Here is a 20345-nt window from a genome sequence, read left to right as displayed (position 1 = left end):
ATCTAAACAGCTTTAATACAACATTTCCAAATATTTCTACCGGCATCGCTCTCTGAAAAATTGGATTGGCTATACTTCTTTGTCTTTTCCAATCATTCATGCTACAGTTACTTAAACTAGGTGCTTGATTCGTTAATATCAAATCCTAATAAGAAAAATCGTGTTAGTATGCTTTATGTTTCTTTCACTTCTTTTGAATGAATTACAGGATCCATGGCGACTTGTATCTTTGGAAAGCTTTTCATATCCTTCAGTAACATCTGAAGATAATGAGGATCTGCCACAGTCAGTGTCCAGTTTCCCATAACATACTTGAGACAAAGTCCATACTTGTTCATGATGGGCAGCACCAACCGTTTCACGCGTACATCGTGGCTTTCACCAATCAAAACACTCCAAAACCACTGTAACGTGTTTACCTTGGGAATATGTTGTAGTTGTTTGGGAACAAAGATTGCATTTGATAGTTTTTGGTAAAGAATTGAACTTGTTAGAATAGATGCCAATAGAACATAAAGCCGATAATTGGATCTATTGAATAGAGTGCCCATTGTTGGAGAAAAAGAAGAAAAAAAAAAAAAGAGGGGTTCTACTCTCCTTTATTGCTTTTAATAAACCTTTTTTTTTTTGGTTACCATCACAACAAAACCATTTTTGTTTTCCAAATATGGTCAATGTCCGATTTTTAAGATTTCTTTTAAACTTTATTGCGACTTGAAAATACATCAAAATAGAACAAGATTCATACTATAAAGTTGTCAATAAATTACATGATGCAGAAAGAGAACAATGCGATCAAATGTTTTTATTTGTTAATTTTGAAACTTGTATTCTTCTATGCCAGTCATTCAATGGATTGCATCACTAGATTATTTGTGTACAATCAATGGACTATTCCAAAATCATTCCATTTTTATTCATGTTACCAAACTGTCAATAAAACATTAAAATTCATTTTCTAGAAAAGTAAGGAAAGGGTAAAGCATACAATGGCACTTGATGTTACTTGGTCAGTGGGAAGAAGGGGGAGAATTTATTCTTGTTTATTAGTTTATGATTGTTATTCTTTTTTTCTCCTTAAAAGGCGATAGTGCATTTGTTTAAAAAAAGTGTCTTCATTTTAAAAGCTTAGTTTGTCAATCAAACTTGGATAGTATGGGTATGTCTCTATGTTCAATTTTTATTCAACTTCTTGATGCTCTTACTCGGCGAATTCAATCCATTTTCTCAGCAGCTTATAATCTCTAGCGATAATAAAAGTAGGTTACAAGTACACTTGTGAATTTGTTAAAGTCAACAAATTACCAAGTAAATGTATTCAAATCGTCTTGATCAATAATGAGATCAACTATTACTAAACATGAAGTTGAGATGTAACCCTTTTCTACTAATAACTCTCTTTTTATTTTGTTACTTAATCACGGCTTTTAAGATTTATCGTTCTATAAAGATACGCCTGATCAAACAGTGAATGAGTATTACACAGGAATCCTTCTTCTAGTGTCTCTAGCTCCTTGAACTTTAATTTTTTTTTTTTCTTAAAATGTGAGTGTTTATCATACAAGAGGCTTTTAGAATAAAATCCTGAAACGTTTAATAAATCTAGCAAAAGATTCTAAAATTAGAATTGAAGAGAAATACTTTTTTTTTTTTAAAAAAAAAATAAAATGGATTGGTTTAAATTGTCAAAGTGGACTAGGATAAAAATGCAAAATATCATTCAGTGAAGAACGTTTGACATTACAGTTTATCCAAGAGGGTCATAAATCTCCAAAGGATAATAAAATTGACATAAAATTAAGATTGTATATGAATAAATACTGAATATACAAGCACATCTTTTTGTATATAAAAAGTAGTTTATAAATTATGTAAAGCGAAAAAAAGTATATAATACAAACAGAGTACTCTAACGAAGATAAATAAACCAGATTTCTCCAATCACAACAGCTGAAGCGCCCAAAGCCAAGATGGGTAAAATGACAAGATTCCACTTTAAGAATTTAAAATAACCTAAAGTATAGATGCCTTTTGTTTTTAATATGTGATCAAACCTAGATAATAAATCAATATCGTCTATTATTTTCATCTATTTCTTTACATGATGCCAGCTAAACTTCCTACTAATGTCAAACACGCTCCCAGGTTACTTCCAACAATGAGTCCCAATAGAAATCCTTGCATGACTGCATCAGAATGTACATGAGCCGTAAAGTTAGGATGCTGTATGATTTGTGTAAATAGAATAGTCATTGGCTACCATCATCATCAGCCGTCTTTGTTTACATGCAGTGAACAATAACACTTACGAGATTATTTAATAACTGGCAAGCCAAGATGGAGACAAAAGTCATGCCAAGAACAGCCGTGACATAGTTCTTTGTGAATACAGTCATGGCCGTAGCAAAGATACCTACCCATCCTAATTCGGATAAGGCCTCAATAAGGATAAACATGCCCAGACTGAAAGGCAAAATCGACCAAGGTAAACGTGACATGACGGCCTTTACGGTAGGAAGACGTCTGCTGAGCCAATTAAGAAAAACACGATGCTTTTTTGTGGTGGTGATGGGTTGAGGTTCTTCTTTGGTTGATAGGATGGAATCACTGACTGATATTATCGTAGCGTTTGATCTGTCTACTGCTGATGTTTGCATAGCATGTTCTTTATGCAGTCTAAATTGAAAGCATAATCGCCTAAAGGAAAGACCCAGATCATGCTTGATATCTCGAATGAACATCACCACTGCAAAAGGTAAGGTCACCATCCAGACAGGCACATTCACAAACGATGTACCCACCAAAGTCACCAAACAAAGCCCCAAAAGAACGAATCCAAAGATGGCTCCATGTGGATCAATCAAGACACTCTTGGGATCTGCCTCGGGTGGTTGAATGGTATGTGGCAAGTACTTTTGAGAATGAAACAGTAAACGCAAGACAAGATAGGAAAGTAAGATGGTGACTAAGGTGGGCAAGATCATCCAAGCGGAATAAGTAATAAAGGAAATCTTGTGCGCCTCAGACACGATCACGTTCGTCGGATTACCAATAAAGAGAGCCATCGAAGCAATATTGGCCGTTGTAAATTCACTCATCAAAAAAGCAGTGGGTGTAATGTCTGAGACTTTGGTAAAGTAGGACAAGAAGACAGTGCCTGTCAAAATGACGACATCGTTACTCGTCAATCCGCTCATGAGTGTTGTCAAGATGAAGAATAAAGTGAATGCGAGTATACCACGATTACCTGCTTTTCGTGATACCCAAAAGGCAAAGAATTGAAATATACCCGTCATATCTAAAGAGATACAGATGTAGGCCTATAAGACACATTAGCTTTATAATTCATTCTAAACTGTTGTTTACAAGTGAATAAATCAAGATCAATAGACCCCAAGGTTGAACACCAAGCCTACCAAGAAATCCATTAACGACGACATCAAAATTAATTGCTCTGCAAATCAATAAGACAAGTACACCTAATAAAGGAACATTGGACAAGTTCAAATAAATTGTTGCTTTTTTGATCTTTAGTTTAACAGGTCTAATCACAAATACAATCACACACACAAAGATAGCAATGCCCACATAGGAATAGGCTGTCAGTGACTCTTCCACTGCCATAGTGCCCACCCAAAAAAAAGTAAAAAAAAAAGAAAAGAAAGAAAAGAAAAAAAAAAGTCTGGATTTCCTACAATGCACTTTTTATCCACCGATCATTTTGGCCAATCACAAAAGCTAAAATTAGTCCATGTTGGCAAGAAAGGTTTGTTTTATGGATTGAATAAAGGGTCCATCTTTTTGACTGTGAAGATGAATCTGCTGTTTGAGACACAAAAGAGCTCTTTCTATGCCCAAAAGATGAGCTGCGTCTATCTGTGCAGCTTTGGCTTCCTTGATGATCTCTTGACGCCACTTGGTCTTGCTGTTGGTATGCTGAGTTCGTATACGATGTAATAGGACCTGTCGATGATGAACGAGTTCATGTTCTTCTGCTGTGACCCACTTGATCTGATTTTCAAATGATTTCTGTATTTCAAACAAGAGTGCTTGTTCTAAAGATCGAATCTTTTTTTGATGTTCTTGTAATTGTTTACATCGCTTGTCTCGTATTTTACACAACAAATAAAATGCCTTCAAGTTGTTCATTGTACAAGAAAATAAAAGAGAGAGAGAGGGGGGGGGAAATAGATAAAAAAAAAAGTTCCGGTTGTTTGTAAGCATTCTTTGATTCGAGAAAATAAAATAAAATAAAAAAAGAGAGGTAAAGTTGGCCATTGTGTTTATTGAAGAGGTAGAAAAGAGAAAGCGTTGTTGTCTTCTTCTTGTGGATCATTATCAGACGGTAGCCAGAGATTGAATCGATGTGATTTGGGTGGTTGTTGTTTATGGATCCAAATGTCTTGATTACTTTTAACAGAGAATATAGCGGGTGATCTACATCGTATTGGTCGCTTTGATAATTCTTCTGAATAATGAATGGGTGGTGTCCATTTGATGAGTTGATGATGTCCATAGTGTGGTATGTGATCCAAATGAAAGGATGTCTTGTTACTGACAGATAAGGTATTGACGACTGTGTTGTGATATTCCTTTTTGTTTTCCTTAATTGGTGTATCCAAACGTTGCTTTTGATGGGATGCATAACGATAATGAAGTGGTGTGTCTGTGATCGGATGTACTTTTTCATGTGAACTATAGATCGGTCTACTGGAAGTAAGCCAAGGATGATGGTGATGATGATGGTTTGTGGGTGATGGAGGTGGTTCGATATCATGTAAGAATCGGTCGATGTGAGTGGTAATCGAACCTGATCGACTACTACTGGGTGAGTCTGTACCCCAATCAGGACAGATCTGATGAGGTGAAGTGGGTATAGGTAATAGATCGAGTGGGGTGATGATGGATTTACTAGAGTAGAGTCCTCTGCTGATCGGAATAGATTCATGTTTATCAGGTGGTGTAATAGGTCCAATATCTACTGGAATCACTCTATGAATCGGTTCATCTTCTTGTAAAAAGAAGGCATGTTTTAAAGCAGTATCTGCAGACCAACGATAACTAGGATTAAATAAGAGGAAATGTCGTAATAGGTCAAGCATTGAATCAGATGCACCTCTTACCACTGTCTCTAATGGTTTTGGAATACACTAAATAAAAGATGAGAACACAATATAAATGATTCATTCTATTTACATTTGGAAATTTAAAACCAATTTTATAAGCCAATTTAACACCTTCTTTCCATTCTCCACCACCATCCAAAGAAGATAAAGTAGAATGAGCTGAATGATGTTGATCATTTTCTTTTTCAATCATCTTCTTTCTTGCAAAACCAGGACTTGCCCTTTTCTCTGCTCGAATCAATTTTTTCTTCAGTACAAGTTTATTGTTACCCGGACTTCCTAATATGTCACAAATACGATAGATTTGATCTACTTCAGATTCACCAGGAAATAATGGTTCTAGAGTAATTAATTCAGCAAAGATAGCCCCTACCGCCCAGAGATCAACAGAAGATGTGTATTCAGTAGATCGAAGTAATACTTCTGGTGCTCTGTACCTATGATTAAAAGATTATTATTTACTTATCGATCAATATCTAATTACCATCTTGTGCTAACATATTCTGTATAAGGTGGTTCACTGTTTAATTCTCTAGCCAATCCAAAATCAGCAAGTTTAATAATAGGTTTTCCATGATTATAATCTATCAATAAGTTTTCCGGTTTCATATCTCTGTGAAATACATTATGATGATGAACATGACTCACAGCCGATAATATTTGAAAACTAATAAATTATGTTATAACACGTACTTGTTTTATATTAAAAACCCTTACAGAATATTACGCAATTCACAATTACTAAGTGGTAAATGTTGTTGTCTTCTTTCTCTCATCAATTGATATAAATTGCCACCGTCCATGAATTCCATAATAAAAGAAAGGTCGCCTTGAGTTGAAAAACAACTGTCGTACATTTGAACAATATTTAAATGAGGAGGAATCAAGTGTAATAATTTGGGTTCAAATTGATCCTTGCAGTCATCAATCGTCTCATATTTTTTCTTCATTACTTTAATAGCAACCTATAATAGTTGAGTTTTCATTTATTATTTTTAAAAAAAAAAGAAATCTTTACAATCTTTTGACTAATCTTGTGTTTTGCTTTATGTACAGTGCCAAAAGAACCATCACCAATTTGTTCAATGAAATCATAAATTTCAAGTGCTGAACCCAAATGAGTCATTTCTTTAAAAGAAAGAAAATAAAAAAAAAAAAATAATAATAATCAGGCTACTTAATTAATTTATTTTTCCTTGTTTTTCCTTGGTAAATATTTGATGAGCTTGTTGCATCTATTATATGCGAGTATAAATAAATAAATAAATGTACAATGATGTGTATTTGCCTGTTTCTGAAGTTGAATCTTTTTTTCATGTTCTTTATAATAATTCAATAACTCAAATGAAATACGACACCAATCTTCTCCTTTTAATTGATTACTATTAATAATAATTAACTCTTTCTTCTCCCTTATTCATGTAGTGTTACCTTAAGTAGCATGTGATCCCTTCATTCCAACTGATTACAATCAAGTAATATAATTCATTTTGTGGGTAGTTTTCCTAAGAAAAAGAAGCATTAAGAATCCATCCAATCTGTTCCTGTTTTACTTTTAAATAAATCTTTTGAGTCATAAATAATTTGAGACGACTTAATGCTTCTGTCTTGTTCCAACTAATTCCTGTTGAAATAACAAGTCGCGTCCATTTTGCATAAATCTTTATGGCTTGCTTTATAAATTGACTTGATTCTTGAAAATACTTTTCAATCATTAAATAAACTTTTGTTACTTTAATCTTATACCTTGAGTACATAAAACGCAACTGATAATAATCATCATATGAATCAAATAATCTATATTCATTCACACTTACTTTTATTTGTGCATTGTGGATGATGTAGTACAATGTCTATGTTTATAGTCAGTGTTCTGAATTAAAAAACTTATTTTCCAACTCAACTCATCATGCGTTCTAGTACAACAATACTGTGACTCTCTCGGTTCATATAAGCCTAATCATTGATTCAGCATCCTTCTTGTTTCATGATCACTGTCTTACCTTAAATGTTTCTAATGCCATCTCAAATTGATCTTGTAAGACATTGAATTCAATTTCAAATAAGCTAAGCAGGTCTATTAAACAATTTGGAAGAATCGTTTGATTTTCTTTTAAATATTCAATCATTTCACCCACTTCCAGTACTGATTCCTACTTTTTGTTACAAACCACTATCAGCAGATCATTGTAGCCTTACTTTTTGAAATGGTAAAAAGTGACAGCATAAATGAATAAAAGTGTGCACTAGCTTTTGTTCCTTTGTTGTATTCGTTGTATCTTTATCTAGTATCTGTTCTGTTTCAGACAAGCTATTCATATCAACAACTTGTTTACCTTATTCAATATACGAAATAAATAGGCACCCTCAGTTTGTTTGCCAGCACTTAGGCAGTAAAGACCTAAATTCCAAGCAGTTCCCTTCATCCACTTGATATGATTCATTACCAACTTGTCTTGACTTGATCCTTTTTCTTTGTCAATAAGCTTGCAAACTTTACAGACTCAAGTTAGCTTCTAATTTCATACAAAATTAAAGTTTATTTACCATTATTCATGTAAGAAGCAATAGATCTAAAGTCCAAGTATCTAATATATAACGTTAAGATCAACAAAAATACTCCTCCCCCCCTTTTTTTTTTTACTTGATTCTTGATATTCCATTGTTTAAAACATCTTCATAAACAGTAGTCTTGACATGTATAATGCATCTATGGATCATATAAACATTATCACTTTCCATAACAGTAAATAAACCTTAATATGAATATGAGCTGTGTTATGAATAAACGCTTGCTTTTAACAAGTGATTCTTTATTTTTGCTGGTAATTTTCTGTCTTGTATTTTGATGCAAAACATGATTCAAGATGTGAATTACTACAGGACACTTTTTTCCATTCTTTTTTTTTTTTTTTTTTTTTTTCATAAGTACAAATACAACCTAAATACAGTTAATTACAATAAATTTACCTTGTAAACATAGTTTAAAACTAGAGTCAAGTAATCGACTTTGAAATCATTAGTTGACACAAGTTGATCAATTAACTTGGTGGCTAAGAAAAACAAAAGTTGAGTAATTATAAGCGGGTTATTCCAACTATGATATACTTGATGAAATCGTGTCATTTTTTTCTATACTCCATCGAACAAGTAAAAGCATATCCTCAGTACATATATTGTTATGGTCTATTGCCTTTTCCAAGCACTCAGCTGCTAGAACATAATCATTTGTCTCTGCATAACTTATAGCTAATTTTCTATAAACGAGATAAATATCAAATCAAACAAACTATACACAAACCTAGATAGAACAAGCATGTTTCTTTGACCTTCTTGGGTCATGTTTAGAATACTTGACGTATGAAAATACCAGGGTATAGCATTTATATAATCCTCTTTCTATGCAAATAGATAATATATAAATCATGCTCAATAGCATCGTACTTTTTTTACTCTATAAAAGTAATCCCCGTTTTTCCATAATAACTGCGGTAATCACATTAAAGCACGTGTAATACCCTCTTATTTACTTACTAGCTGTATAGAAGCCATGTCAATTGGGTCTATATTTTCTGTGGCTAGATAAAGCCCTACATCCAGCAATTAATAGAATAAAGACACCAACAGCAATAGTAAACTACCATCTAATGCTGCTTGTAATGTTGTCTTGTAACATTCTATGTTTGTATATTCCAAAGCAAGTTCACACAACATGTAGAATTTAAATAAATACAATGTGCTATTAGAAACATCTTCATTTGCTTGATGACGGTGAATCAGCAAATCAAGGCCATCCATGATATTTGCAAAGCTATAAAAATCATTAAAGTGCTTTGCTCTTTTTTGATCACTTTACCTGACGTGTGGAAAGATTCCATGAACAATATAGCCAAGTCTATATAATAGCTATATAAGTAAGATGGCTACCAGTCTTTATCACGATTTATACGTAGCCAACTGGGTTGTTTCTGTTATCAAAACCTCCTCCACTGCTTCAAAATAAGCTTTTTACAGATATAAATAAGCAAGTTACTCTGTATTCGTCAAGAAGATATTACCTGTTTGAATCATCATTTTATCTACAGAGGAATACTTGACAAGTATACATATTTTCGCAAAACAATGTTCCAAATCACTTTTCAGCTTCTATAAACTTGTTAGTAGTGGATCAATAATCATAATTACTTTTTACTGTCTTATTTAATAAGCCTATTATAACATTCAAGTCTTTTTCATTAGCACAAAGCTTATCCTCTTGACATGATTGAACTATTAAATAGTTTATCCAAAACACAAATGTTTTCTTTTTTTTTTTTTTTTTTTTTTTTTTTTTTTTTTTTTACCAACTAATTCCAAAAAGCATTTCTATATAGTCTATAAATATATTGTACAGAAATACATAGGTTTGACTTACCTCAAGATAAATTGAATAGTTATTACTATTAAATAAGTTATAGTTTGCTATCCAGTGTAATATATCGACTGATTTCTTGTGGGATTTTACTAACTGAAATCCAATATTAATCGACAGATGATACAAGTAGTTTGTCTAAACAAAAGGTGAGTATATATATACAAACTAAATCATCACTAGCTACATAATCATCTCTTGCATCGTCCTCCAAGCGTTGAATTAGATCTAGAATAGTATGAGTTTCTTGCTGTATGTAGCATAAACTTGCCTTTTGATTTCAAAAGATACTCATTCACCTTTAGCCAATCCTCTTTTCTAGAGTTCTTTGAGCATAAAGGCATGTAAGAAATTTGCTTTCTAATATAACATTATTTTTACATAGTCTGCCTTATATAAATAACATCTTGATAAGCATCTCAATTGTGTTGAAGATAAGAATGTTTCACTGATTGATAGCTCTGAACTTGACAACTATAAAAATAATAACAATGAGCTACCACTGCTTAAAGGATTGCTCTTTCTACTAAATTTAGTAATTCATTCATGATAACTTCAGTAAAATCTAGTTTATCACAATCTAACTAGCAGCATTAAAGCGCGGATTATTAAATACATTTCCAGTTACCTAACCAAGCCTTTAAACAAGCAGAAGTAATATCCAAGTATTGCCAATAGTTGTCATCTTTCCAATTTCCATTATGAACATGTATAATTTGAAACACAATGTTCTTTACTATTTTATTGTTGTCACTCTTTAATAATAAAGAATAAGATGGTATTTACACATCGCTGTGATTTCCAGGTTATCAGTTTCATTGTTTATAGTCTCATTCCATAGCTTAATGGCTATATATATATGCATGTAATGAATCAAGCCAAGGCGCAAACGTTACACTTTTACCATTTTGTAATAAATCAAACTCATCATTTTTATTTAACTCGTTTGATCTAGTCCAAACTCGTTTGATAAAAAGCTGATTCTCGTTCAAACCAGATTCAAAAGAGAGAAAAAGTTCGTTTATTAAAACTATGTATGCTTAATGCCTTCATTCTTCTTTTTTAGTGTAAACTGTTACCATTGAATTCAAGAGGTGTCATTAAGAAAAAAGGAGCGATTGACCACATTCGTTCTCCGCTGTGCTTTTAAATGAGCGAAAACCATTTCGAAACAAGCCACTTGTCACCCTTGCTGCTTTTTTATCAAGTTTGTAAAATGTCCAAAAAAACACAAGCAGCCGAGGTCATTGTCAAATTACTCATTGGTGCTGGCAAAGCATCACCCAGTCCACCTGTCGGCCCAGCATTAGGTGCTCGTGGTGTGAAATCAATGGACTTTTGTAAACAATTCAATGATAAAACCAAACACATTACAACCGATACACCTGTTCCCACTGTGATTACCATCAAACCTGACCGTACGTTTACCTTTGCCATCAAGTCACCACCCACCACCTACCTGTTAAAAAAAGCAGCAGGTATCACCAAGGGAGCTCAAACACCAGGTACAGAGGTGGTTGGAAAAGTCTCGCTGAAACACGTTTATGAAATTGCTAAAATTAAACAACAAGACGCCAATTTGAAACATCTGTCACTGGAAAGTATCTCAAGCAGTATTATTGGAGTTGCAAAGAGTGTTGGAATTCAAGTTGTTCACTAAAATATTTTGTATTATAATAATAAAAAAAAAGAAACTACAGTTTACTGAAGAAAAAAAAAAGAGAGAGAAAACGAGGGCGATTGGAATTAAATGACAGCATAGATTGCTTTAATTAAATTTATAAAGGTGTTTATATACAAATGTATGGGTGTAATAAATAATTAAATTATAGTGAGCTGCAGAATACTATTCATAGCTTGGTAAGCGAACAGAGTCATACGGAGGAAGAACATCATCATGTTCAATGAATTTCATAAATGTAGGATAAGGTACACCAGTGACCTTGTTATCCACGACTTTATATTGAGAATAATATTTTAATTGACGTGATGGTTGAACGCCATAAGTAAGAGTACCAATTTTGATTGGTAAATCTTTAAATTGAACAATATCATTCCAGATACCACCCAGTGGACCTCTTTGTTCAATACTCACTTGAAGTCTATAAGAGATGTTGACCATATTGCCATAGTCACAGGAAGATGGAAGATCAGTCGGAACTTGTAATTCAAGATGGTTTTCGTCATCAGCATTATCACTGTCATCATCACTTGTAAGTATAGATGATTTGTGTGAGGCAACGATCTGTTGATAATCAGACACATCGTCAAAGATCTTTACGGAAATCGTTTGAATTATTTGAAGTCGTACCACTACACATCGTGATCGCCTTTTTTGTTGTTTGGGATCAAGATGGTATCGCACGTGTAGATTCAATGGTATGATATCACCAGGAATAAATTCAGTAGCCGTCATTTTAAGTTGAACAAACAAAAGAGAGTCTTGGGTGGAGAGTATGAGAGGCGTGGTCAATCGATTGGTTTGTATAAAAGGCATACATCGAACAGGTATCTTACGCTTTATTGCTGTATTACAAGATGTGTCTACTATGGCAACCAGTTGAAAGTTACACTGATAAATTCTAGCTTTTAAAGAAGGAGGAAATTGAATCATTGGCATCTGGATAATAAATGGCAGATGGTTGCTTAGTAATGATTTGTCTTGAGTAGAATCCCATAATGTAGTTTGAGTGCTGAAAAGTGTATGTTTAGCTGTCATTATAGAACCAGTGATCATTGCTTCATCAGCATAAAAAGCAATTCGAACAGTTTTAATTGGTAAAGGATATATCGTTTTTAATTTCACATAACCTAATCATCTGTAAATGTCAATCCTTTTATTGTATCCCAAATATATAAACACAAAATATACCTTGAAGGATAGATCCAGGGCCATAAACAGTTTTGTTATCAATAGACCAACCAAATTCTGGTAATAACTCAATAAACACTGAACAAAGCTCTGATGGCATAATTTTTTTTTTCTTTAAAAAAAAAATAGAGAAAAAAAAAATAGAGAAAAAAAAATTACACTGCATGTTTCTTATCTATTTTGGCCGCAGCAAAAAATTTTTGACAGAAACTGGTCGCAATTTCTTAAAATAATTTATTTGTGCAACAAGTATATTTTAGTGAATGTATTTATGAAGAAACTTTTTGTGGAAATCAGAACGCAACATGTCGTTAATAAACCTCTTTTTAGGCTTATCGTCAAGTCCTCTTGCTTGATTTTTAAACACAACGTCGTCATCCCATCTAAATATTACTGTTATTAGCCACATTATCCACTCATTGCATGATTAATTTATACCTTCTCTTAACACTAAAATCACGCTTTTCTTCTCCAATATTTAATAAAGGATTGCCTTCCATTGCCTCTTGTTGTTTTTTTGATTCTTCTTCTTCTTTTGCTTCTCTTTCTTGACGTTCTTTTTCTTCTGCTCTTTCTTTACGAATACGTTGCAGTGTTGCTAATAATTCGGCAGCATTATCATCATCATCGTCATCATCCTCGTCGTCATCACTTTAACAGGTTATTACAACTATTCATCGTAAACATGTATATCATTTACCTGCTTTCTTCTTCACTTTCACTTTCATCATCATCCTCTTTATCCAACTTTGCTAATCTTTCTGCTTCAGCAAGCAATTTTTGCTTTTCCTCATTGTTTTCTCCGTCTTGCTTAATCAATCGACTACTGCTAGCTGCCTTTCCTTCATTCTTCTCTTCAAAATATTTTCTTTCTGCATTTCTCAATTCTTCCAACAACTCTTCTCTACTACCAACCTCATCTGTTGTACCTTGTCCAGGCTGTCTAAATTTGAGCTTTGTATGAGATGCAAGGTCACGAGCACCATATTGAACAGTAGGTGCTTTACTGTCTTTTCCCTCTGCTGGATCAGATGTGGGACGAGCAGCAGTAGTCTATTAATAATCCAGTTACTATTTCTTTTTCTTTACATGTATTCATATTTTACTTACCATTTTAAATTAATATAAATTGCTTAATGAAAAAGGGAAACGAAAGCAAAAGAAAAAAAAACAAGAAATACAAATAAAAGTCCGACGGTTGATGTCACTCCTTGCAAGAAAAATAAAAAATGAATAGTGAGCATAGCCATCGCTTACCTGGTAGCAAATCAAACGTGAATGACCAAAAGAAAAAGCTATTTTTCATAATTTTAAGATTGTATGTTAAACTGGTAGAAACAATTTGCTATTTTTTCTATTCTTCTTTTCTTCTCAAACCATGGTTGGGGGATTTTTTTTTTTTTTTTTTTTTTTTTTTACTTTATTTGACAAATAAAAATTCTTTTTGTTTCTACAAAAATAATGCCAGATTCAAGAGAATATAAAAGAAATCATAGTCCTCATTCTAGAAGACGATCTCGAACCCCTGAAAGAAAGAGATCACGTAGTCCTTACACAAGAAGACGATCTAAGAGTCCAAAATACGATAGAAGAAATTCAGCTAGTCCTGATAAAAGAAGATCATCTAGTCCTCATAGACGTTATTTTAAGAATGGTCAAGAGAACGTAATTTAACATAGCCTTATTCTTTTTATTTATCCTTGCTTACAAAACTAATGCCATAAAAAGAGATATGAGGATTATGGAAACAGATCAGACAAAAATAGCGAAGAACGCTCATCTCGTTCATATTATGATGATAACAAATATTATGATAGAAGACAATCTGATGAAAAACCCGCAGGTCCTAATATCAATGTTGTATTAAGGGGTCTGCCTGATGAAGCAACTGAAGATGATGTAAGTTTACAATAATGCGCAATTAAACAATGTTTAATGCAACAACTATAAAAAAGATTGCAAAAAAATTGAATCAAATGAATGCAAGTATCGAAGAAGTTTCACTCATCAAATCTCGTGAAACGGGAGAGTCAAGGAAATTTGCATTTGTTCGATTCACTAGTGTTGGTCATGCAATGCAATTTGTTGAAAAACATAAAACCTTTCACATGAAAGATTTTCGAGTCCGTGTAGATTATTCTCATAAAAATAATGGTTCGGCAGAGAAAGAGGAATGGCGTTGTTCAGCTGTAAGCACAGATATCTTTTTCTTGTACTATACATTAACATCTATAATAGTGTGGGAAATTCAATGATATCCATCGCCGCGTGTGTATTGAATGCAAACAATCCAATATTCGTAATACCCAATATTGAGCAAAAAATGAAAAATGAAAAGCCTTTTTATTTTAATGCTTTTTTGCATGGGGATAAAACTCATAGGTGAAGCAGTCGAGACACGTACTTACAGCACTGATACGCTTGAAATTGATGATGGAACAAAGGATGTATCTCTTGTACCAAGCAACATGTTATTACTGCGCGATTTGGATCATTTGACAACCGAGGAATCAATTTATAGTGCCATATCACCTTACTATGGCGTCCATCGTGTATTGCTCATAAGGGACAAACTTACAAAGCTTTCTTGCTCATTTGCGTTTATTGAATTTGTTGATATTCAAGTAAATTTCGGTATATAAAATCCAACGGATCACCTCCCGCTAACTCGTCCGTATAGCATGCTATGGTTGCCATGGAGTATATCGCCTATTATGGATTCGCAGTAGACAACAAAAAGGTAACTGTAACTTTTGGAAACCCCGATAGTTTTATACCTGTTTATGGACAAAGTGAATTTGCTATTCCTGCCAACACGATGGAAGGTTTCAAAGCATATGGAGGTAAATCATCTTATGCCTCACAATACTCACCTGCAATTGAAGCCGAGCGAAAAAGAAAAGAAGAAGAATTGAAGCGTGCTAAAGAGGAAGAACGTATAAAGCAAGAACAATACAAGGCTAGTCTACAAAACGATTTGACAGCCTTTTTTGCAGACATGGATGATTTTGAAAATTCTAATAATTCAGACATCTTTTCCGTACCAAAACAAAAATAGAGAAATAAAAATAAGAGTTTTTTTTTTGCAACAAGTTAATTTTTATTTGAAAGTTTTTTTGTTTACAAAATGTTATGTATAAAATGTAAAAAATGAAAATAAAACTGTACAGAAAAAACGTAAATGGGGTAATAGAGAAAAAAATAAGCCTTTTTTTTCGAGATTGTAATGTACTTATTACATTATATCGTGTTTATTTGGAACTGGTGTACTTGGTGACAGCCTTGGTACCTTCAGAGACGGCGTGCTTGGCGAGTTCACCGGGAAGGATGAGACGAACGGCGGTTTGGATTTCACGAGAAGAGATGGTGGAACGCTTGTTGTAGGCGGCCAACTTGGAGGCTTCAGAGGCAATACGTTCAAAGATATCGTTGACGAAGGAGTTCAAGATAGACATGGCCTTGTTGGAGATACCAGTGTCAGGGTGAACTTGCTTCAAGACCTTGTAGATGTAAGAAGAGTAAGTTTCACGACGAGAGATTCTCTTCTTCTTGGAAGAGTCCTTAGGGGCGGTCTTCTTGGTGTCCTTAGTAGCAGTTTCAGCAGCCATTATAAATTTTAATACAAAAAAAAAAACTCGAAAAGTTCCTCGAAAATCAAATGGTTTTATATACAAAATTCTCAGCTGTGACTCGTACTCCAAAAAAGGAAATTTTATTTCTTGCTTTTTTTTTCTCGAAAAAAAAACATGACTGAAAAAACACATCCATATATCGTGAATTCGCGAAAAAAACGCGTTTCCTACAGAAACTAATGATTATATTTTGATTTTTCGATTTAAAAAAAATCATGAAAAAAATTTTTTTACATCTTTTTTTTTTACCCTCCATCCTTCTGTGGAGATTCTTTGAAAAAAAAAAAAATTCAACTTCAAAAAAAAAAAGGTTGAAAAATCTGTCTTTTAAAAAAAAAGAATAGGGGAGATTACGCATATATAAAGAGCGGCCTTGAACTTTTTTTTTCTTTCTTTTTCTTGTTCTTTGTTAATTTAAAACTTTATTAAAAATGTCTGGTGGAAAATCTGGTGGAAAGTCTGCTGCTGGCTCCAAGTCTCAAACTCGTTCTTCTAAGGCCGGTCTTCAATTCCCTGTCGGTCGTATTCACCGTCTTCTTCGTCGTGGTAACTATGCCCAACGTGTTGGTGCTGGTGCTCCCGTCTATCTTGCTGCTGTTCTTGAATACCTCGCTGCCGAAATTCTTGAATTGGCTGGTAACGCTGCTCGTGATAACAAGAAGTCTCGTATCATCCCTCGTCACCTTCAATTGGCCATCCGTAACGATGAAGAATTAAACAAGCTTCTCGGTCACGTCACTATTGCCCAAGGTGGTGTTCTTCCCAACATCCATGCCTCTTTGTTGCCTACCAAGACCAAGAAGGCCGGTGCTTCTCAAGAACTCTAAATTGTTATAACATTCAAATAGCATTTATATTTTATAAAATTTGATATCCCTTCCCAAAAAATGATCTTTGCGCTTATTTATGTATAAAAATTTTTACAGCTTACACCAAAAAAGAAAGAAGAAGGATTTGTAAAATTCTATTTTTTATTTTTTATCATTTGGGCTTTTATTGTAAATAAAATTTTCATTTTAAAACAGTGAACTTCAATTGTGAATGGGATAAAGAGGCTGATCGAAGTTTCGTGAAAGATACAAATAGGACAAATCAGTCAATATCTGAAACCGAATCTATTTCACACTACGTAAAACAATCTGGAGATTTAGGATTTTTAGAATACACAGTCATATTAGGAAACGAAAAATATGAGCCTTTCAGCTAAACTATAACTTCAAAAATAGGTTAAACATGTTAATATCCATTTGACGCAAAAGAGTTGACTTAAAATATAGTCTAAAGTAATTCCAAGGCAGTGCTCTAAAGTATTTGTTTGCCTCTATTTTGAGTAAATAAACGTTGGTTTCTGCTTTATTTGTCTTAAAGTATATAAATAGGAAAGGAAAAAAAGAATGAGTGAAAATATCCAAGGAACGCTTTTTCATTAAAGTCAAGTCATTTCGGAAATTAAACTACTTTTTTCCCTTCAAGACTTTGCAACAATATTAAGGTATGCCAAACAAAAAATTTTTATAAGGAACACTTGAAACAGAGAAGAAAAAGCCAAAGACTTTGATTCCCAGTAAATCAAATAACATAACTTTTTTTATTGTTTTTCTTCAAAAGATAATAGCAATGTGTGCAAACAGTTTAGATTTTTGGAAAATGAGAGATGGTTATGAATGCCTTTAACTACATTAAAGATAAATACTCATCACTTGCATCGTATTGGATCTCTTTTTTTTTTCTTTTTTTTTTACCTTACAAATTTGTATAAACTCAAAAATACGAATGCACTTTTGTAGCATATTAAAAAAATAATTCTATTCTCTATAAACTGCGATATTTTTCATGATATTCCTACAAACTGCTAGATAATTCAATTCATTTTTAATTACATGCAATAAAAACTCAAGTATTTTTTACAAAAATAGTTCACTTTTATTTATAATAATAATGAAAATAAAAACTGTACAAATGAAAAAAAAATCCGTTCTTTTTCATATTAAAAATTGCTGTTGTTGCTGTTGCTGCTGCTGTTGCTGTTGTTGTTTGTAAAAGGGTATTTTAAGAACGCTCACCACGAAGACGACGAGCTAATTGAATATCCTTAGGTTGGATGGTAACACGCTTGGCGTGGATAGCAGCCAAGTTGGTGTCTTCAAAGAGGGAGACCAAGTAAGCTTCAGAAGCTTCTTGAAGGGCACCAATAGCAGAGGATTGGAAACGCAAGTCAGTCTTGAAGTCTTGGGCAATTTCACGAACGAGACGTTGGAAAGGAAGCTTACGGATCAAGAGTTCAGTAGACTTTTGGTAACGACGGATTTCACGAAGGGCGACAGTACCGGGTCTGTAACGGTGAGGCTTCTTGACACCACCGGTAGAGGGAGCGGATTTACGAGCAGCCTTAGTAGCCAATTGCTTACGAGGGGCTTTGCCACCAGTTGATTTACGAGCAGTTTGCTTAGTACGAGCCATATTTAATGTTTGATATAGAAAAAAAGAAAAAGAAAAGTAGAAAATTTGAACATGCTTCTTTATTTATAGGGACGCTACCGGACATTAAAAAGAACTAATAAAAAAAAACAAAACCTTTTTTCCAAAATGGGTCGGAATCTGCTATCTTTTTTTTTAAAAAAATTTCGCGTTGTGATTTTTTTTAAAAAAAATAATAGCTCATGAACGAAAAAAGGAGAAAAAAAAAACAAAAAAAAAGAAACGAACCACTTTTCTCTTCGAAATTGTTGCTTCCAACAATTAAACATGTAGAGCTATTTAAGACAGTAACTTTTTAGCTAACAAACAAGTTTTTTTTAGAATAAATGATTGAATATATTCAGTTTATAAAAATCAATACAAATGTTCTTTGCATTTTTTTTTTTTCTTAAAAAATCTTTCGCGCAATTTTTTTACTAACCGTGAAATTTTTAAATGTTTTTTTTTTTTAAAAAAAAAAACACGGTGTCCTAATTTAATATGATTGCTGTGTGACTTGACCCAAAATATAAAAAGGGAATCATGTTTTCACTTTTCTTTTTCTTTTTCAATTTATACAACTAAAAATGACTGGTCGTGGAAAAGGTGGTAAAGGTCTCGGAAAGGGTGGTGCTAAGCGTCACAGAAAGATTCTTCGTGATAACATTCAAGGTATCACTAAGCCTGCTATTCGTCGTCTCGCTCGTCGTGGTGGTGTCAAGCGTATCTCTGGTCTCATCTATGAAGAAACCCGTAATGTCTTGAAGGTTTTCCTTGAAAACGTCATTCGTGATGCTGTTACTTATACTGAACATGCCAAGAGAAAGACTGTTACCTCTTTGGATGTCGTTTATGCTCTCAAGAGACAAGGCCGTACCCTTTATGGTTTCGGTGGTTAAATATTATAAAATATCTTTTGCATCCCTTAAAAAACTTTTTTGATTCCCAAGTGTTTTTAAAACTTGCAAAAACAAGTTTAGCATTTTGTATATAGCTTTTTTTTGCTTCAACTTCCTTTATATTCAAAAAACTTAATAAAAGAAATATTTTATTAAAATCAATTTAAATGTATCAACATTATCGCAAAGAAGGAATGATTCACATGTATTGTTTATGCATGTAAGTTTGTACTCTGAATCGAGCTATTTAAATTAGAACCATCTACAAAGTTTATTTCGACAACCCTTATACAATGGAGCTTTGATACAACATTGGTTCAACCATTTTTACACTCTCCGGAAAGTAAATTCGCCCAATAACGAGAACAATTTTTTTTTTTTTTTTTTTTTTTTTTTTTTTTTTTTTAGAAACAGGCACCCTGATTTCCGTAGAAAGAAAGCTTCTTCAGAGTGCTTTGTCCATTACGACACTTGTCAAAGCATTTATAAGAATATTTAACAAAACCTTTAAAACCACTTAATTTCAAGCTACTAGAAGCTTCACTGATCCGGGTCATCAACGTTTCCTTCTCGAGAAACTTATTGCGCTTCACTTTGCTTTTGACCACTGACCAGAATTGCTCGATTGGATTGAGCTCAGGAGAATATGGAGGCAAATAAGCGCAGCGGTAACCGCAAGATTCTACGCATTTAGCGATATTATCTGATGTATGGATAGGAGCATTATCCATCACAAGATAATGACCTTTCATGTGCGGATAATGGTCCATTTCATCCATTGTAGCTTTTAGAAAGCTGATATAGTGCCCTGTAACCGTTCCTTTGCTTATTTAATCAACACCATCTCTCCGCTTTCTCTTTTTATTGTATGGAAACTGAGGAAGTCTAAGGCTGCATTTGATTAGACCTTCAGCAGAAATCGCGCCTAAAATAGTCATTGTTGTCGCT

General features: G+C 33.4%; 13 protein-coding genes across 13 annotated transcripts; 4 read left to right on the top strand and 9 right to left on the bottom strand.

The window, feature by feature from the left end:
- Nucleotides 1-138: 138 nt before the first annotated feature.
- On the bottom strand, nucleotides 139-551 carry RO3G_16455 (uncharacterized protein; the record flags this gene model as incomplete). Its single annotated transcript, XM_067671039.1, has 2 exons — nucleotides 139-145; nucleotides 313-551. The coding sequence occupies 2 exons, from the start codon at nucleotides 549-551 to the stop codon at nucleotides 139-141; spliced, it is 246 nt and encodes an 81-aa protein (XP_067527140.1).
- Nucleotides 552-1909: 1358 nt separating this feature from the next.
- On the bottom strand, nucleotides 1910-3624 carry RO3G_16454 (uncharacterized protein; the record flags this gene model as incomplete). Its single annotated transcript, XM_067671038.1, has 4 exons — nucleotides 1910-2054; nucleotides 2102-2223; nucleotides 2310-3320; nucleotides 3367-3624. 4 exons carry the CDS (start codon nucleotides 3622-3624, stop codon nucleotides 1910-1912), a joined length of 1536 nt encoding a protein of 511 aa, XP_067527139.1.
- Nucleotides 3625-4283: 659 nt separating this feature from the next.
- On the bottom strand, nucleotides 4284-6252 carry RO3G_16453 (uncharacterized protein; the record flags this gene model as incomplete). The annotated part of the gene is made up of 5 exons (XM_067671037.1): nucleotides 4284-5150; nucleotides 5197-5563; nucleotides 5611-5793; nucleotides 5844-6091; nucleotides 6145-6252. 5 exons carry the CDS (start codon nucleotides 6250-6252, stop codon nucleotides 4284-4286), a joined length of 1773 nt encoding a protein of 590 aa, XP_067527138.1.
- A 2650-nt stretch (nucleotides 6253-8902) lies between these two features.
- Nucleotides 8903-10444, bottom strand: RO3G_16452 (uncharacterized protein; the record flags this gene model as incomplete). The annotated part of the gene is made up of 11 exons (XM_067671036.1): nucleotides 8903-8937; nucleotides 8983-9021; nucleotides 9185-9272; nucleotides 9319-9395; nucleotides 9470-9491; nucleotides 9541-9565; nucleotides 9631-9675; nucleotides 9805-9897; nucleotides 9987-10011; nucleotides 10166-10292; nucleotides 10442-10444. 11 exons carry the CDS (start codon nucleotides 10442-10444, stop codon nucleotides 8903-8905), a joined length of 579 nt encoding a protein of 192 aa, XP_067527137.1.
- A 309-nt stretch (nucleotides 10445-10753) lies between these two features.
- On the top strand, nucleotides 10754-11197 carry RO3G_16451 (mitochondrial 54S ribosomal protein uL11m; the record flags this gene model as incomplete). Its single annotated transcript, XM_067671035.1, has 1 exon — nucleotides 10754-11197. One exon carries the CDS (start codon nucleotides 10754-10756, stop codon nucleotides 11195-11197), a length of 444 nt encoding a protein of 147 aa, XP_067527136.1.
- Nucleotides 11198-11383: 186 nt separating this feature from the next.
- Nucleotides 11384-12509, bottom strand: RO3G_16450 (uncharacterized protein; the record flags this gene model as incomplete). Its single annotated transcript, XM_067671034.1, has 2 exons — nucleotides 11384-12348; nucleotides 12410-12509. The coding sequence occupies 2 exons, from the start codon at nucleotides 12507-12509 to the stop codon at nucleotides 11384-11386; spliced, it is 1065 nt and encodes a 354-aa protein (XP_067527135.1).
- Nucleotides 12510-12665: 156 nt separating this feature from the next.
- Nucleotides 12666-13522, bottom strand: RO3G_16449 (uncharacterized protein; the record flags this gene model as incomplete). Its single annotated transcript, XM_067671033.1, has 4 exons — nucleotides 12666-12792; nucleotides 12848-13060; nucleotides 13110-13462; nucleotides 13520-13522. The coding sequence occupies 4 exons, from the start codon at nucleotides 13520-13522 to the stop codon at nucleotides 12666-12668; spliced, it is 696 nt and encodes a 231-aa protein (XP_067527134.1).
- A 538-nt stretch (nucleotides 13523-14060) lies between these two features.
- Nucleotides 14061-14725, top strand: RO3G_16448 (uncharacterized protein; the record flags this gene model as incomplete). Its single annotated transcript, XM_067671032.1, has 4 exons — nucleotides 14061-14074; nucleotides 14227-14308; nucleotides 14365-14598; nucleotides 14648-14725. 4 exons carry the CDS (start codon nucleotides 14061-14063, stop codon nucleotides 14723-14725), a joined length of 408 nt encoding a protein of 135 aa, XP_067527133.1.
- Nucleotides 14726-15660: 935 nt separating this feature from the next.
- RO3G_16447 (histone H2B) lies at nucleotides 15661-16017 on the bottom strand (the record flags this gene model as incomplete). Its single annotated transcript, XM_067671031.1, has 1 exon — nucleotides 15661-16017. One exon carries the CDS (start codon nucleotides 16015-16017, stop codon nucleotides 15661-15663), a length of 357 nt encoding a protein of 118 aa, XP_067527132.1.
- A 455-nt stretch (nucleotides 16018-16472) lies between these two features.
- RO3G_16446 (histone H2A) lies at nucleotides 16473-16868 on the top strand (the record flags this gene model as incomplete). The annotated part of the gene is made up of 1 exon (XM_067671030.1): nucleotides 16473-16868. One exon carries the CDS (start codon nucleotides 16473-16475, stop codon nucleotides 16866-16868), a length of 396 nt encoding a protein of 131 aa, XP_067527131.1.
- Nucleotides 16869-18090: 1222 nt separating this feature from the next.
- On the bottom strand, nucleotides 18091-18501 carry RO3G_16445 (histone H3; the record flags this gene model as incomplete). Its single annotated transcript, XM_067671029.1, has 1 exon — nucleotides 18091-18501. One exon carries the CDS (start codon nucleotides 18499-18501, stop codon nucleotides 18091-18093), a length of 411 nt encoding a protein of 136 aa, XP_067527130.1.
- Nucleotides 18502-19085: 584 nt separating this feature from the next.
- On the top strand, nucleotides 19086-19397 carry RO3G_16444 (histone H4; the record flags this gene model as incomplete). The annotated part of the gene is made up of 1 exon (XM_067671028.1): nucleotides 19086-19397. One exon carries the CDS (start codon nucleotides 19086-19088, stop codon nucleotides 19395-19397), a length of 312 nt encoding a protein of 103 aa, XP_067527129.1.
- Nucleotides 19398-19801: 404 nt separating this feature from the next.
- RO3G_16443 (uncharacterized protein) lies at nucleotides 19802-20176 on the bottom strand (the record flags this gene model as incomplete). Its single annotated transcript, XM_067671027.1, has 1 exon — nucleotides 19802-20176. One exon carries the CDS (start codon nucleotides 20174-20176, stop codon nucleotides 19802-19804), a length of 375 nt encoding a protein of 124 aa, XP_067527128.1.
- Nucleotides 20177-20345: the final 169 nt, after the last annotated feature.

The sequence above is a fragment of the Rhizopus delemar genome, genomic scaffold, assembly GCF_000149305.1.
Source record: "Rhizopus delemar RA 99-880 supercont3.20 genomic scaffold, whole genome shotgun sequence".
Taxonomy (NCBI): domain Eukaryota; kingdom Fungi; phylum Mucoromycota; class Mucoromycetes; order Mucorales; family Rhizopodaceae; genus Rhizopus; species Rhizopus delemar.
This window is presented reverse-complemented; position numbering and strand designations above follow the sequence as displayed.